Genomic DNA, 18,579 nt, shown 5'->3' on the forward strand with positions numbered 1-18,579 from the left:
CGACGTCGCGCTCGACGACGAGCGGCGCTTCCTTCGTTTCGACGGCGCAGGACAGACTGAGAACTCGCCACCCGTTGACCGGCCGCCACCACCGAACTCGCTAAACCCCACACCCCCACCTAACTCTCTTATCCGTCCCTTCCTGGCTTACCGTTCCGTTCCGTTCCGTTCTGTTCTCGTTCTCTTCCTGTTCTGTTCTGTTCCATTCCGTTCCGTTCCGTCTCGTTCTGTTCCCTTCCCCTCTCTTCCCTTCCACTCCCTTCACTCCGAGCCAACACGCGTGCCTTCCTTCCTTCCGCTCTTCCCTTCCGTGCTCTCTCTTCCGCCGTTCAGCTCTTCCTTTCGACGCTCCAATTCCTCGCTCAACACCGACCATTCGATTTTCTTTCCTTCCCTCTCCTTTCTTTTCTTCGTTCCATTTCTTAACGCGATTCTTTCCCTCTTTTTTCAGACTGTCTTTCTGGAATGCGCTTTCGGAAGAAGCAGCGACTCGTTAACCGACCGAAACGCGTACGACGCGACACGCCGTGGCTCGACGCGACAGGACACACGTTACAAGACGATGTGCTATGGAAAACAAGGGGATGCTTCTATTCGCGGTCCATGTGTGGATCGGGACGCGCACGCGCTTCCATAAATCTCCCTGTGAAGTCCACGAGCCGCGTTTCGGACGTTCGTCCGTGCGTTACGACCGCTACGTGTTCATACCCGTGAATCGTCGCGTTCTCCTTCTGTCGTTTTCCCGCGTGCAACGATCCATCGATCCTACCACCTAACTTCCGTTTTGCGCAGGTATTTTCAGGATATTTGCGACATAGAGAATTTATACTGGCTTTTCATAATGTCGGATAAGAAACGCAAGAGAAAAGTAGGATTCTTTGCTTTATCGCGTTTCTTTATCCTTCCGTAATCTCGGCAACGCATGATTTGTCACTCTTATAAAAGAAACGTTTGCTTGTTTCGTTCGTTTAGAGTTTAAAAGTGTCTTAGATTTACCTGTTGTCATGTACAGTTAGTTGACAAATCAGGATATAATCCTATTCCCGTTCGGCGGTTTTGAGATTTCCAAAGTCTTCGTGTATGCGAAACGAAGGAATTTCGAGGGTCGCGCCGGCGAGATATTTCGGCCTCGAGAGCAACGAGCGAATATAGGGGAAGCACCCGCTTAAAAACGTCTCCCTAACGAACCTATTTACATTCGATAATTAAACGAACGCCCACGCAACGAAGCGTGCACGGCCAGACTTGAAAACAAAACTGCACCCCATACTCGACTCGTTGCTCTGTCGTCTATCCCGATTAATAATGCAACTTTAAAACCCTCGCCCGGTGTCGTTGTCTTAGGAACCTGAATGGTCGGTGTGAGTCAGCAAGATCCATTCGTAGAGCGTCGAGAACGTACGAAATACGAGCTGCATTGTCCTAACATCCCGCTTGTCGCTCTCAAGCACGGGAAGAGCAAAGCGAGTTAAAAAATCGCACGCGGGTCTGCTCGAACGACGGCCGTATATTCGGTTCTTTTCTATACGCGAACGGAGCTTTCGTTTCCCCGCGAACACGGAATGGTCTTCGCGAACGATAAGAATACAAAGATAGTGCGGTATACATGTGTACATATACGAACGTTTCAGATGGGATGAAAGAAAGAAAGTCGTTTTCGTCGGTTCAGGCGGTTCTCGAGATTCGCACGCGCTTAACTACGAGACTCGCCGAAGGATCGATGAGCTTTGAGAAAATCGTCCATGGAAAGGGACAGGAAAAGGAAACCGGCGGCCGAGCGAGCAGATGAGAGGAAGAGAGAAAAAAAGAGAAAGTTGTTTCAGATCCGCGCGTAACTCGTTGCATTGGCAAACGAATAAACGCGAAAATAGGTAGGAAGAAAGGGAAGGAATATAAACTCAGGCAGAGCGATGTAACGCGATGGAACAGCATTGGCCGTGTTCCAGATTTTCCTAAAATCCCCGCGGGAAAGCTATTTGCCGAAGTTATATGGCAGGAGGGTGGGTGTAGGGTCGATACTCGGTTTCGCCGAGGATATAAGCGGATTTTTTTACACGCGCGATAATTGAAGCACGCTCATTGTTTCTCGGTCGAGACCCTTTCGAGACCCCTTTATCTGCCGCGCCTTTCATCGGTCGGCTTTTTCGTAAACAGCGGGGCAGCGTTAATAGAGAAAACGGACGACATAATGCTGTCTGCGATTTCGAGCATTGTTTCAAATTCTATGTATATAGATACACATGTATATGTATACGTTTCGCTCCGACGACAGCAATTTGACTGTTCGATAGACCGGACGTAACTCATACGATGCCCCCGTTGACTAATAAAATACGTACCGCGCTTGTTTCCTCTCGTCTCGCGGTAGCTCGACACACGGCGTACCACGTACGACACGTTTGCTTCCACGACCGGTCTGAGTCTGTTGCAGCCGCAACCGCATAAGAGAAACTCGCGCCTTATCCTCGAAAAGCGACCGGTCATTGTTTGGTTATTAGATTTCTCCTGCCTCTACGGCCGTGTTCGCGGCCACGGTCGTGGTCGCGTTCAGCTCCATTCGTGTAATTGAATTTCTACCGTTCGGTTCGTTCGGGATCGGCCGAGACAGTTGCGTCCTGTTGGTCTAGGAACGATCCTTCCCTTTGCATTATCCATGTAAATTGCATAAAGGATGGTTGCGCTCCTCCACCATTTCCACCCTTTTTCCTACCATCTTCCTGGGAAGTTTGCATATCGCCGACATGCATTCGCCTCTAACCTGTTCGCCCCCAGTAGTTGGTGTAGACTCTTGAGCGATAACCAATCTATAGTCGGCCCACGGAATCAAAAACTGATTTCGCAACGTCGTTTCCGTATTTCGATGTATCCGATCGCGTTCGATTCGACATGATCCAAGACGAAGAAGTATTCGAGTTTCCCATCGTGCAGGTAACGCACGCTATTCCCTAGATAACTATTCGTGGAACGCGGACGTTCGCTCGCGAGCTTCGAATTGACCTCGCTTCCATTTCCATTTCAACTTCCATTTCGAAACGAAAGGAGCAACTCGACGTTACACGTTTGTTCCCAAACTTTCGACTATCGACGAACAAGCGGAAAAAGTGACCGTAAAAAAGAGAAAGCGAACTCTGACCGTCAAGTTTCGCGATGTGAGAACGGAAAGTCCTCTTGACGGTAGAATTCGGGATTACCAGTCGTCGGGAGAACAGTTTGCTGGAATCGAATCGAACAAAGTCGAGAGCAGAGACGGTTGGCTTCGAAAGAGACCCGAGGTATTAACGCTAGTCGTAGCTTCGCGTTAACTAGGTCTATTCTCTTCACCGTCGGGGATACAAGCAACTGTTGGAATTTCGAGATTCTCGGACGTTGCACGGCTGACGTTTACGAGCAAACTCGCGGGACCGCTGCATCCGATTTACCTTTCGCCCTCCTCTTTCTCGTCCTTTTGCCCGTAGACCATCCCCCGCTCACCACTCCGTGCGACGCGACGATCCATTCGAAGCTTCGCTGGAAACGTCATCGACTTATCCATGTGTGCTGTTCACTGGCTGCAAGTAGATTTCGAGCTTTGGATAATCGATGCGTTTCGCCATAAAAGCTCGAGGTATAAAAGCATGTGAGTAAGTTTGCGTAGTCGCGTGTCGCGTCGTGTCGCGTCGCCACGAGGCGGATCGAGCACCGAGATAACAAAACTTTCATAACCGAAATCAGGAGACGTGTTGTTCCTAAATTCCCAGCGAAGCTACTTCGCAAGCTCCCTTTATTCTCTACTTCGCGTCTCCGTCGAACCGTTCTATTCCACGTGCGATTTATTGATCCACGCACAATTCTACCTCGACCACCAACTCAAACTCGCTTCGACCAGTGGCGCTCAGTTACGCGTCGCTACTTTCTCTTCTTCTTTCCTTTCCCTCTTTTCCCGGATATTCCGGAAAACGCGAAATTGTTTATCTTCACTCGCGGCTCGTATCACCACGCGATACAACATAGAGAAACCGATCTGAGGAAACCGAAGCAAAAGTTAAAGGACGTTGGCGGGCGGTTCAGATCGGACGAGGGAAACGGCGAGAATTCGACCGCTTTAACAGTCGAGCTTCGCGTTCCGTAATTGCAGCCAGGCGTTTCCATTACGAATTTAAATATTGATTCCCGCCGCCGCGCCACTGCCAGCCGTAATGGAATCTCGAAAGCTTGGAAACTGGGCTTTGGAGAGTATCGGTTGGACGAAGCTGCCTCGAACTCTGACCGAACTGTTCGTGTGTCGGAACCCTCCACTTTCCGCCTCTTCCGACGCATTCGGAATGGTAGATCAAAGTTACCAGTAACTAAGCGAAGTCGAGAGCTATGCCGGTTAATCCGCACTCTATCCCATCGGTGCGATTCGTTATTAACTTCGACTGGATACGTTCTTTCGCGACTTCCTTTCTCTCTTCCGTTTTCTCTACTTCCTTCGGTTTCGTTTCAGACGTTACGAAAAGAGAAGAAACCAACGAAAAAGAGGCGAAAGGACATAGCAAGTGAAGATCGATCGACGCGAGTATCTCGATTCCATGTTTGCGAAAATCGCTGGTTGCGTATATTCTCTCTTATTGACATTCGATATTTGGGTTAAACGAGCGCGTACGTTAGAGAGAGAGAGGGAGAGAGAAAGAGAGAGAGAGAGAGAGAGAGGGTGAGAGAGAGAGAGAGAGAAAGAGGGAAAGGAGCGCAATCATAGTGAAAGATGGATAAGCGGTCTCCGTCCCGTTGATCGCGTTTCATGTAGACGAGATGTCATTGGCATCTGTGATGTACTCCTGTAATAATAAGAGGTAATATAGAAAGGAAAATCTAATACGAAATGGTATTTTAATATGTACATATCTACGATCGGTAGGGTAAGTTAAATTCCGCTACATCTATGAAAAAATTGACGAGAGTATGGTCGCGATATCATATTGAAGAGTTTCGAGTTTTCAAAATATTCGATTTGTTTCGGGAAGCTAGTTGGAACAATTACGTTCACGATACGCACGTACATGTTCGATGATCCAGAATATTGTGACGTTCTACCTGGTCGTTCCATTACGTTTTCCAATTTAGAGTTTAGAAGGATTTGCTACCATCAGAGTGACTTATTCCCGCAGCGCGGCGATCGGATCGCACTGGCGCATCAATATTTACTTGTTCGTATTCGACGAACGACTACGATCACAGACCCATTGGTGCCTTGAATGCAACCTTACCTTACCTCGAAACTACAACCATCCGTGAAGTCATCTTGATCGTAATTTTTTCTCTCAGTCATATTGGAATCGAAACCGCGCAAACACTGCAACATACTTCGAACGAAGTACCTTCGATATTCAGACACGGATAATTCTTTCAGAGATCCCCTGGATATTTCAAATGTCCCGATCGAGCGATGAGAATCATGATTGTCGGTCCACGTATATTTCATACGAATCAGAAGTTTCGGTAACTATTTAGAGAAGTTATCTTCTATCTTTTAAAAAAATTAGGGTATCTACTAATATACAGGGTGGTTGGTAACTGGTGGTACAAGCGGAAAGGGGGTGATTCTACGCGAAAAAAGAAGTCGGATATATAGAATAAACATTTTTTTTATTTTTTTTTTTTTAATTTTTCCATCGAGACAACGATCTACAGTGAGATCCGTTATAACGTACCGCACGCGTACCGAGCGAAAATTCAAAGTCGATTTTCTCGAAAACAAAGCCTCAAACGAAAAATTTTTATTCTATATTTTCGACTTCTTTTTTCGCGTAGAATCACCCCCTTTCCGCTTGTACCATCAGTTACCAACCACCCTGTATATAATATATAATATCTATATATCTATAATAATATATAATAACTAAACTTCGATTTACAATGATATCTTAACGATGACTGTTCCGACGCGACGTTAAAAAATCAAACTTTTATGTGGAGATATCTTTGAAAACTTGAGGAAGAATAGAAAAATAAACGAAGAAGCGTCCTCGTAATCGACGTTTTACATAGTAAACAGACATTTTCATGCCAACCGCATTTCCTGTAGAATCATTCGCGTGCAACGAGATCGGAAAAATTGCAAGCTAGCGTCGAACAAATTGAATCAGCTCTGCTCCTTGTAATTCATCGATCGTGATCGATCGACTTGTTCTCGCGAATATGGATAGGATCATTTGATTATGCGGGTTACCAACGCTTCCCTCGCTCTTTCGTTTTCGTCATATTATTATATCAATCTTGAAATGGCACATGCTTTTCGGACTATCACACGTCATATTCGAAGTTTGACGTAATTCTCACACATTTATGATTTCTGAAACGAAAAGAAGAAACCATCGATGTTAAAGAAGTATCTTGCTAAATGAGGGGAGAGACGAGAAGCAACTAAACGAAAACTCCAACAAACTCGTTATTTTCTTTGTTGTTATCGGACAAAGTGTTGTACTAAAATACCTAGGTACAAAAGAATAAATAAGTAAAGGTAACGATAAAAATGGCGCAGGATACTACAGAAAGCAAGGAAGCTGGAGAAACGCAGTCGTTTGGCGATCTGCCTGATACATTGTGACCAACGCAACGTAGCGAGGGTTTGGTAGGAATTCGTTGAGCGTGTAGGTCGATGCAATTTCCGAGCGTGGGAGAGCGAAGCGTGTCCGAACCGATTTTGCGGTCCTCCGAGACATTATTGTTCGCATCCGTTACTATTCCGGACGTAACGCGTAGCGAGATTAACGATTCGTCAATTAGCACGGCTAATGTATTTATGAGCCAACCTTGTAATCTCTTCGAATCTGTCCCCTCATTCGTTTTGCTCCTTCCCACATTCGTTAGAATGCTGGGTCCATACTGTTATTCGCCAACAGTTCGCTATCTGTTGGACAAATATATGCATAAAAGAGATCGGTAAAAAGGACGAAAAATATTAAAAATCTTAAGTGATCCAACTAACTATGGGTTGTACTTGTGTGTACTGAGTGTTCTTCTATTACGAAGAAAATTTCGTTTCTGACGTGAATTGTTGTATCGTGTAACGCACATACAGCACGCCAAATTCTTTTAGACAAACGAGAACAGAAAAAAGGACAAGCGCTCGTGCGCAAGTTTGCTTTGATCATAAACAGTTTATATTCAAGTTGACATTGATATTGCGAATCAAGGCATGAAACGTATTTCGTATCGCACCTCTCACTCAGTCGGATACTCGACTACGGATTTAGCTTCGAATAATAATATAATTGGACAATTCATAGAGGGTAAGTGCTCGTACTTGTGCCTATGAAACGCACGCTCTATTATTACGAACTACCGGCTTTGTAATGCAAAATCAATTTCCTCCTCCCATCTCATACTCATACGTCGCACTATGCAGTGTCGCGTTATCTAAGGATCGACGATCTGCTGCTCTCTCCTTGCCTTAGTCATTTTTTGATACTTTTTGTTCCTCGTCGTTCTTTATCGCGATTATGAAAGGCTAAAGAATTATTCGAATGAAAAACAATTGAACGCGAATCCAGCATATCTGCGTATATACATATGTATAATATATAACGGTAGTTTGCGCGAAATACGGAACTCGACACCCTCCTAAAGAACAGGAACAAAGTTTGGTAGGATCGGAGTGAAATCCTTTGGGGAATTTGATTTGCGTTTCGCGATGGAAAGCTTGGAAAATGCGATCCGTCGTTTGCGTAAAATCGCTTGGCTTAATATCAGGAGCTAAAGAGTTTCTACGAAGCTTCTTAAAAGAAACGACGACGAGAAGAAAAGGAAAAAACAAGGATAATAAGGATAGTGAGTGCAAAGGAGTAACGAGAAGAAAGTTACAAAACTACGTAGAAAGGAAAAAAAAGGAGGGAAGAAATTTGTGAGCTTACTACCATCCTGTATTCAACCAAGATCGTTTCTAGTTTCGTAAATCTTTGAAAATATCCAAAGATAGCTAAAGGCTTTTAAAAGTGTCCATTCTTCTTCTTGCCTAACCAGTACAATTTATAGTCTCACGGTCGATTCTGCGGCACGTATACCCAATACACATAGGACCATGTCAGCCATAACGAACGATTCACCAACAGTGTTTACCAATCTCGGCCACTAAATTAGCCGATAATCATCGGCTTCTTTGATCCGAAATTTAAAAATTCTCTTACGAATTATCTTTGTCTACTTTTCGAATTCTACCTGCAAGTTTTCTTCTATTATAATCAGGTATCCTTGTTAGCTAACATTGTCCTATACATATAAACTTCGAAACGTTAAATGAAGGTGACGTCAAAGTGTCAGTAAACGATCAGAGGTCAAATCGATTAACAAAATACCGTTAGAAAAAGAAAAAGAGAGAGAGAGAGAGAGAGAGAGAGAGGGAGTAAAGATGAAGGGAATCGATAAAAAGGCTGAAAACGCGTTTTCGCGAGATTCCGGTGAAGCGTGATCAAGAGCAGGTAGTCGAAGAAATAGCGAAACGAAGAGAAAGTACGTGATCCGGAAGCTAGTACCGCCTATTGGAAAATCTAGCTATTATACGATGCGTCGTCCTCTAGGAATTGAGTCGACTGACCCCTTGGCGGCTAAGACCGCGCTTTACTTTGCCTTCTCGGAGAACCCATCCGAGGAAGAACGGTATTTTTATTCAAATTTCATTCGATCCGTTCTCGAACTTTCCCTCTACCCATCTCAGCCGGGATCGTATTATGCGGCTTCCCTCCAGTAAAATCGTCTCGCTCTAATGCCGAGACTTTGCAAATTTATTCTATTTGCCAAAAGCTGATCGTCGCTGTTATAAATTCGAATCTTCGTCCTTGACTCTGTTCGATGTTTGTCATTGCATTGCTATGTTATGTGTGGTGTCTTATGTTCACCATGATCGTATCTGGACGATTCATCCGACGAATTAACATCATGGCAAGCACATATTCCACGTATCTACGGTTTCTCAGATTAATATTCAAGTCACTACACTATCTTTGACTTTATTGCTTTGCACACGAATGGGTCGTTGAAATATCATTTTTAATCACATTACATTTAGAATTAAATTTTCACTAAAATTCCTTTTGACAAGAAATAGACATGCGTTAATAAAAAAAGAATAAAGATAAGAACAAGAACAGTGTGGTCTTCAGTTAGTGAAGAGATAATATCTTCAGCGGTCATGTACACGATAAGAGTTGCAAGTGCCGTAGCAATGTCAGCGCTGAGTTATCGTCTGGTTATTTGCTGCGAAATCGACCCACGCTTTGCCAAAGGCGTTCGGTAGCCAGAGTGAGGTGGTGATGGGGCTTAAACGAGAGCGGAACGACAGCCAAAACAACAAATATGGACGCCATGGTTTGAATAGGAAAGGAATGAAGTCGAAACACGATCTATCGTTACCATCGCCTCTACGTATAGACGTGTATATACATATTTTGGAGCTGACAATGAAGTGTGTATTGAGCAAATAGTATCGCTTCAGAAAAATTGATTTGATGAAAATATAAATGTTACAATTGTAGAACAGAAATACGTTTCGTGAAGTATAAAAAGATTAGGATCGCAAAATATTTTGAAATAGGACAAGAAAACGAAGGAAGACGATAAAAGAGAGCGGAATAGAACAAGCCGCGAGCATTTGTTGCGACGGTAGTTGCAGCACGAGAAGAGTTGCTAATGATTCGCTAACGAGATACGTGCTCGGTCTGTTTCGTACCGAAACGAAAGAAAAACCGACTACCTCAGAAATAAGAGAGAAGATCTCTTCCTCTCGAGACTTCCTCTCTATACCACCACTGACGAGCTTTGTCTTTATTTCGTTGTCTCTTCCTGTGATTTCTTTTCTCTGGTTCTCTTCTTATTTCGTCGTATACACTAGCAGTTGCTGCATACCTGTTCTGTCTATCGCATTCTGCGAATATGATACATAAATGTTATTAACACATTGTCTAAATGATTGTTCGTAGCAAGATCGCAACAATTATTATAGCTAACGATAGATAAAAGTCTGATAAAAGTTAAATACCGATTAAACATTACCAACAGATTTGACAATTTCGCGTCAATGAAAGATGATATTAGGATTGCTCGAAATGAACGATTATTCACCAAAATATTTATGCGTTGCAGACCTAAATCAACTCGCGACCAAATTGCAAAATCCCTGGTGAGAATATATCAACGAGAAGCAATGGTCTTCGTATATGTCAGCTTCCTCAATGGAACGATTTTTCCTCTTCTCCTGACTTTCTTTCCTCTTCTTCGCATTACTACCCCTCAGTCCTCGATCTAGGCTAGTTTTATTTCCAACCGCTTTACCTTCGAACTTTTATTTACGTGTCACCGGAAAAGCGTTCTCGTGTCTCAACATAGACGGGACCACTCTCTGACGCTGCATCTGCACGGATATTCCGATGCCTATAGTTTTCAAAGGCCGCGTTTCCATTAAAGTCTTGCCAACCAAGGATCTTTGCAAATCTATCGAGTAGATCTTTGTCTGCGAATATGCATTTACATCTTGATCGATGAATTTTTTCCATGTTACACGCTACGATATTCTTTCGTACACGCCAATTCCATATTCGTGATTTTGGAAAATATTTATCTTTATCGCGACATATCGTTCTCGTCGATAATAATCGTTAGAACATTATCTATATTTCGAAACAAAAAGAAAACGCGTAACGCGTAAAATGTTTCGGGTGCGTCTGATAGCTCTTAAATTTTCTTTCTTCGATGATTAAAGGACGAATATTCCGATGTACGATAGGGAATCATTCGTGTTTTCCTCAATGTCATTCAATGGGCATTCGTATTCATTTGTTAAGACGTATGCACTGAATAAAAGTGATTTTCTGTCGGTATCATGACTGAATCCCATCGCCACGCAATGTCGCCATCTCCAATGCTTTAATCTTTAATGCTTATAAAGCGAGTTATTACTCAATAGTTAGCAAAATAAATTCTTTTCATTTTTTTTTTTTTTTTTTTTGTTTATGTTGATACATATTGAAACTGTCTTGTAACATACTGAAACTGAATCATAAATGATTCTCTCTCTCAAAGGGGAACTTTCGCTGACGAATTTTGAATATACGTATGTCTCTTAGAATTTTTAGGTCTCGTTTCTTCCCATTTCTTTAAAACTTTAAGACTAGGTCTGAATTAAGATGGAACTTCCAGGCCACTGTCTATGTTTCCGATCATCTATTTGATTCCTTATAGTCAGTGTTTATACACAAATATTCCTTAACCCTGTTTTAAAGTATGTAATATATCTTCCATAAAAATCCGAGATTTTATAGCGCGTGCCTCTCTAAAAATATATAATTAGTTAAAATTTGTAAATATGTAAAAATACATATACATGTGTATGTTTATTTATTTTACAATGTTCAGTTTTTTGCCTTTATCGTTAGAAACAAAAATTCCAATTTTTCTTTTTCTCTTTCTCTTTCTCTTAACAACAGTATATTTCGGGCTAACCATGCCCAACGTATCTTGACTTCGGTGATCTTATAGGTACTTAGTACCCGGTAGTTCCTACGTATCTAAGACTATGATTATACGAAAAAACAATAAGCGGCAAGCGATGAGCGGCAGAGCGGCAAAACAAGTGACGGTTGAGCGACAGAAAATAAATCAAACCTATAGATTTATACGGAATAAGCCACACAGCTGAGCGATGAATTATCACTCACCGTTTATCGGCATGATTTACTCTATATAAATCTATAGGTTAGGTTAATTTTCTGTCTCTCTATCGCTTACCACTTATCGCCCTCTTTTATAGTAGCACGAACTAAAACACGAAGGCCGTTGAAGAAGTGTATATATGGATGTATAACAAAAGCGGAATTTGATTTTATCGACTTCGGCAGTTGGATTGAATATAATATATACTTACCGTTCTAAACCGTAGATGGCATCATTGGCATAACTGAATGACAACATGCTGCAATAAATTATCTCGTCGGTGCCAAAACAAAACCTATACTTTTTTACACGATCGGTATTTCAGAACATATGACACGAAGTCCCACAAAATGTTAGATCTAGCTGTCTGTATTTAGTCAATGCTTATACTAACCAACGCCCATGAATAAGTAACTATTCTTCCAAAAATATCTCAAAATGATTGTAAAAAATGTGATCGCGAGTGTTAATTTGTTACTTTTATTCTCAGTGGTAGGTAAGTGTACATGTTTTCGAATAAAAATTACTTTGGCATATTTTATTTTACATAAAGAATCGGTTCGTTCATTTTAAGGTTATGAATAAACTGCGGAGTTTTGTGTAAATTTATATTTTTGAAAATATAGTTAAAAAGGTATAGCCTCCGTACAAGGTTGTTATACCAAGTATTATAAAAAAACATTATACTTTGAACATTTTATATATTTCTTCATAGTATGCACATTCTTTGCAATTTGTCACTTTCAAAATCTTTATTACTGCAGAAAATTTCGCAGTCTAGTTATTACTAAGTTTCGATCGATTTTTTAGTTCGTTTAAATAAATTTTAGGCACTCAAGCGATTCGTTGTTATCAATGTAGTAGTGACACCGACCCTAAAGGCGAAGATTTGTGTGGAGCGTATGAAAAATTTGATAAAGACAAAAATATCGCTGTAGAATGTAACAGCGAAGAGTCATACATGCCTGGCACTTTCTGTGTTAAAATAACACGTCAGAGCCCTCGTGGTTTTATTTGTAAGTTTACTTCTTTTAAATTTTGTATTACTACATATTTAGCTCTTCTCAACAAGTTAAAACACGTGGTGCGCTTACTACTACATCCATTTGATAATTTCATTGCTAATCTAGTTCTCATTGTTTATTATTTTGATCAATTTTCGAAGGGGACGGTAGATGGCGACAAGTGATCCGTCGATGTTCTTCCGTTGCCAGTACCGGAGTCACGGGTGTTTGTAACTGGGGAGTGTATGAAAATGGTGTATATTGGGAAGAATGTTCCTGTTCTGAAAATTCTTGCAATACGGCATCAACTTTATCGTCATTTTCAATAATCATTTTATTGAGTCTTGCTATTTCGATTATTATAATCTCTTTAAGATGACAATATAGAATACTAAGATAACATCACCAAGAATAAGGGAGATTCGAATGGTTGGTTACAAACGTAACAGTATCATATAAAAAGTAGCGTTATTTTAATAAATGAAAGGAATCCGTCCAGAATTATATCAGAATCCGTCCATTTTCAATTATTACATAAATTTATATGATTAATATGTATTTCATAATTTTATAAGGTAAGCAAGTCAATTTTTATCGTACATTTTTGTATTAAATTCAGCCTACAATTTTGTATTTAATTAAGTGTAAATAATCTACGGTAATATTCCAAGCTGCTGTATAATTACATGTAATAAACAACATTGTTGGCATAAATCAACTTTGTTAGTAATATAATTTCTTCTGAATCTGTATTTTTCTTTCAATCTTTCTCTTTACATAAATTGCTCTTAGACCTTTTCGCCAGTGATAATATTGACAGCTAACAAAAATTTATGTAGAAGAGTGGACTGTTTACATGGGAAACATGTTTGGATAATTGAGGTTCTGCTGTATAAAATATTTCATAGCTAAGTAAAATTATTAAAGTATTATAATTTAAGATATTATCTTATAAAACTTTATTAGATGTTAGTACTTAACCCTCCGTGAGCAAGCATATTTTTTGCATCTTCCATGGGCAATCTGAGTCATCTATAATTAACCTTCTTACTATTCTTCTGACTTACAAAAAATCTCAAAAGATTCTAAAATACTTATTTTTATTTTTTATTACTTAAATACTTATTTTATTATTTATTTAAAGAGTTGTTAACAAAAATAAAACTTCGAAGGAAAATTTAAAAAAGGTAGTAATTTGTTTAAAAATAAATATTTTTGCAATATATAAATATAAAAGAAAGTTATTACATAGTTTTGAATTTTTTGTTATAATCTTTTAGAAAATATCATGCACATTCGCAACGGCTTCGAGAAGTATAATTATTTTAAAATCTGAATTTTGAGGAATTTTGAAACAATAATGCAGGAAAAATCAGTGTATATATTACAAAAAGTTACGGAAAATGTATAAAAGAAAACCTCATCGATTTCGATGATTTTTTAATATGTGATGGAGGGCATGATTAAGAACGATCTCTTTTTATACATATTACTGGCGGTCAGCCTTAATTTCCGAGATATTTGCAAAAAACAGTCGCTACTACTACAGTGAATTTTGGATACAATTGTACATTTGTGGCAGCGCATGCGTCAATATTGGTTGCTGGCTGCCTTACGCTATATTAATACTCACAGTCTGCTATAGGATTTTATTTTTATTACAGCGATCAAGGCGAATCTCAAAAATTTTATCAGATATTAGGAAAATAACAAAAAAATAAAAATTTACTTACTTCCGAAAATACTAACGAGCAACCTTGGTCGTTCACGGTACAAGAACAATTTTTATTACTTGCTGTTCTAGAATAAACCGACTTGCACCAAATTCCCATTAGTTCTAACGACCCAGTTATTTTTTGTCTGAAACTTTTGATTACCTGCAATATAATACATATGAATGATTTCTTGCTTCATAATTTCTTCTTATTTTTACATTTGAAGCAATTGGTACTTTTTTACCAAGTAACTATAACATGAAAATGGTTTTGCTGGTGCTGGTACATAAAATTTCAAATTTGATGTGGCCTTATCAAATGTTATATGTTGATTATTAATCTTTATTAATAATACGATAAATTCAACAATGATCTATAGTAATGTATTATAAAAATAGACAGTCTAATAGATGAAATCTCATGCACATGTCTAACAAAGATTTCATTAATTTTAAGAATTGTTGAAATAATTGACTTTGATTTAAAATAGTAAGATTATAAAACTAAATTATGTATATTAATTTGTATAATGAAATTAAAATAGATGTTTATATTATAATTAATATAATGTTGTTTTTTTATACGTGGGGAAATCCTCATGGACACTCCCGCCGCCTGCTCTTCTGGGAAGCGTAGTATAGGTAGTGTCGGACTTTACCGACTAAAATCCCAAGGTGGACCACTTGACGCTCGGCTGGGATGCCCCAGAACCTCTTTCGAATTACTGCTGGAGCACTGCTGCGTCTTCTCCTGTCTGAGGGAGTCGTTCCTTGGTTAGTTCGGGCATTGGGAGGGACCATCCGTCTCAATGCTATCCCTTGGGCCGTTGTGCAAGTCTAAGGAGATCCAGATCCTCCTCGGCGTGTCGGTCCCTTAATATAATGTTGTCTGCAGAAAGGCTATTTGCAATTGTACCTGTTTGAAATTGTAAAATAATATCTGCTTCTTCATTAAAATCAAACTTCAAAATGATTTTTTTGCAGAATTGGAAAAACTAAAATAAGAAATATGTCATAATTAATATTATAATATGAGTTAAAATATTTCCATTTCTATTATTTCCACAAGTACAATCAGAATATACATAGAATGAAATAAAATGAATATTTAATATGAAAATCTATAAATTCTTCTACATGTTCTGTATTCCCATAAACCCATTATAAGACCCATAAACATTATTGCAACTTTATCTTTTGATGTCAAGAAACTCTACAAAATAACAAGTATTAATAATTCGAAATAAATAATATTAAATCTAATTTTTATACTAACATTTTCTCAATTAAATTTATATTTCAATTTTTATATTTCTGGTGGTTTGATAAAACAGTAAATTAAAACTGTTAATTTTCAGCACTGTCAGAAGCACTTATATATATCTCACATTGATTGCAGTGCAAACTCAGATGTTATATTTTAGATATGAAAGTTGGTAACTATACTGCGAATTTTCATGCAAATTCATATATTTTAAAATATAATTAAAAAAGTAGAACGTCAATAGGTATTGAAAGGAATTTCCGAAATTCAATACACATAAAACGAATAATAGTATTTCGCTGGTTTAAGCAAAACTTACTAGTTATGTAAAAAAAACAACTGGATATTATATTTCAGGTGGGCAACCTTAGCTAGAAACCAATGTGTTAGGAACTATAGTCAGAGAAAAAATCTTTCCTGTTTGATTGCACGCCAGCATATACAAGAATCTAACTATTTAATTTCGATGTTAGGGATCTGCTCTGATTGGTTCCACACTAGAGTAAACAAGAGCCTATTTAGTTCCACGCTAGAAGAACCTATTTAATTACACGGTTTTACGGAAAAGTTCATATCTACTTTTCTATCTGAGATAGATAAGTATGAGAATAACAAAATCGCGTAATAATTAAATTTAGTTGTCTAAGAATGAGAAATTAATCATTTATAATATTTTTTTTTAGAAAATAAAAGCAAATCCTTCCTTTCTTTATACACAATAGATTTAACAATTTTTAGATTTGAAATTAAATTTATTTTCCTTGCGATAATATTTTTATTATAAGAAAACCTAAATTTCATTTTAGTAGTAATTTTAGTAGTTGATAGTTTACGAGTAACATTTCTGGCGCGATATATCTGTTTTACTTTCGTATTTGTTTATAAAAATGATAAAAACAGAAGTATAAACTAACTGTACATAAGATTTGAGGTCATCACACATTTTTTTTCTATGATTTTTATCCATCTTACTTTCATTACTGAGTAAAGCTTATTAATTCTCTGAATCTATCTATAATTCTCTTAATCTATAGATTTAATCTATGAAGGATTATAATATATCTTGAGATTGATAATTTAACGCAGATATGCTTAATAGATTGCTTACCTGAAATTGTATCCAAAGACCGCCTTTTGTTTAAATGCTTAACATTATAATAAATAACAATATGTAATGACACGAGAAAAATAGAAAGAACAATGGGCTAGTATGCTATGGTATATCATGTTCGTGTCTATTTTTATCACCTATTAAACAAATGTAAGCCTTAAGCTAAAGATCCATTAACAATCAAAAATGAAACAATTTGCTCCAATGTATTTATATGGAACCATTCCTATAGACCAGCTAAACTGGAAAATTATTTGAAAAATTGGTTTCATACAAATATATGGGACCGTTACCACTGAAGCCATGTTCAAGTGCCTTGAAGGCTGATTTAGCACGGACTAGCATGGAGATGCCTCGTGAGCAATTTTTCGGCGATGTCACAAAGGCCCATCAAGCCCTAACCGCATCGTAGTCCATACCACAATCGGTTGATCGCTACGCTATTGTTTCTGCTTGTCAGTTTGTAAACTTGTTACGATTAGCAACCAAAATTTATTCGAATGACGAATAACAAAAAAAGAATAAACAATAAATACATAATTAACATTAAGCACTTAGTATCATAATGATGCAAAGTACACATATTTGGTTGTTAATATTTGACGGAAAACTAAAATTTAATGATTTTATTTATGTTTTTCAACATATCTAAAACATTTTCTTATTTTTTACTATTATTTAACCATCTGAAAAATAGTTTGTATCTATTTAATCATCAAACATTCCAATTTACAAACAAATAAATTTAATAAATATACAAATAAATAACAGATAGCAAATTTCAATCATATATAGTAAATAATTTATATCATTATGATGCATGACTCACCCATCGGAAAGGTCCAGATCTATTTGTTGTTTCTACTAACATGGGTCACATGCGGCGGATCTGATGATTCTGGAGGGACGTGTACATTATAAAGCAGCAATCCCTCAAAGAGCTTTCCCGCAATCTTGTGAAGGCCCTTTCTTCAACGACATAACAGTTTTTGCCTGCTCCTAAACAAAAGAACAGCGCTTCCGCTCAGCTCTATACTGTAAAACCGGCGAAGTGTCTTAAAAAATATTCATGCCAATATAATTGGCACGCCGAGTGCCAAGGGTAAATGTTAATGTTAATGTTAATGTCTGAATGGTGTATAGAAAACATTAAAATTATTGAATTATTCTACTGATCCATTATCGGTTGAAAGGGAATATTCTCTTGTTTTCTCTAACAAAAATATTGTAAGGTAGATCAGAGACGTGTTCAATATAGGTCAGCTTCTAACATTTAACTTTTATTGAAAATGGTTATATCTATACGCAATGGAGTCTCTACTCCATCTCACTATTTTTTCTTCGTGGAAACTTCGCGTATTTTCAGCAGCATGTTTGGTGGGAGTATTGTTACCAGGAGATGTTGGTGACGAAACGGGTTTGTGACACCACCAATTTGCTATTGAGGCCGTACTGAAAAACTTTAAAGAATCATGCCTTATGGAATGTTCTTTCTTGGAAATCATGGCTTTCTCAAAAATAGATTTTCAGTCATAAACCGTGCTAGCCGTTTACACGACAATTTTTTCTTTGTTAGCGTAGTTAGCCGTTACAATATAGTAAACAATTAATTTCTCTTTCTTAGGCAACTTACAATTAATCTAATTATTGCGCGATTTTTGTGATTCTTATACTTGTCCATCTCGAATAGAAAAGTAGATATAAATTTTTCCATCTAACCGTACAATTAAAAGGTTCTTGTAGCGTAGAATTAAACAAGATAGATCTCTAACTTATAGGTTCTTGCATATGCTAACGTGAATTACCGTTCAGTATCGTCCGTATG

General features: G+C 38.3%; 2 protein-coding genes across 2 annotated transcripts in view; one reads left to right on the top strand and one right to left on the bottom strand.

Annotated features, from left to right (window-relative positions):
- The window catches only part of LOC100743415, a 20,538-nt gene extending 20,367 nt beyond the window's left edge, over positions 1–171 (bottom strand). The window contains exon 1 of the mRNA XM_033318475.1: positions 152–171. The gene's annotated coding sequence lies outside the window, so the exon portion shown is untranslated. The remainder of the gene's footprint in view (positions 1–151) is intronic.
- Positions 172–11,998: 11,827 nt separating this feature from the next.
- On the top strand, positions 11,999–13,379 carry LOC105682170. The gene is made up of 3 exons (XM_012394695.3): positions 11,999–12,157; positions 12,492–12,677; positions 12,827–13,379. Exons 1-3 carry the CDS (start codon positions 12,100–12,102, stop codon positions 13,042–13,044), a joined length of 462 nt encoding a protein of 153 aa, XP_012250118.1. The 5' UTR covers positions 11,999–12,099; the 3' UTR covers positions 13,045–13,379.
- Positions 13,380–18,579: the final 5,200 nt, after the last annotated feature.

This window comes from Bombus impatiens, unplaced genomic scaffold (genome assembly GCF_000188095.3).
Source record: "Bombus impatiens unplaced genomic scaffold, BIMP_2.2 scf_0099, whole genome shotgun sequence".
Taxonomy (NCBI): Eukaryota; Metazoa; Arthropoda; class Insecta; order Hymenoptera; family Apidae; genus Bombus; species Bombus impatiens.

Excerpts from the sequence above, each read along its gene's own strand:
- LOC105682170 (XM_012394695.3), top strand. The coding sequence starts at position 12,100 with ATGATTGTAAAAAATGTGATCGCGAGTGTTAATTTGTTACTTTTATTC. Across the intron at positions 12,158-12,491 it reads ACTTTTATTCTCAGTGGTAG|GCACTCAAGCGATTCGTTGT; the intron begins GTAAGTGTACAT and ends AATAAATTTTAG. Across the intron at positions 12,678-12,826 it reads GAGCCCTCGTGGTTTTATTT|GGGACGGTAGATGGCGACAA; the intron begins GTAAGTTTACTT and ends CAATTTTCGAAG.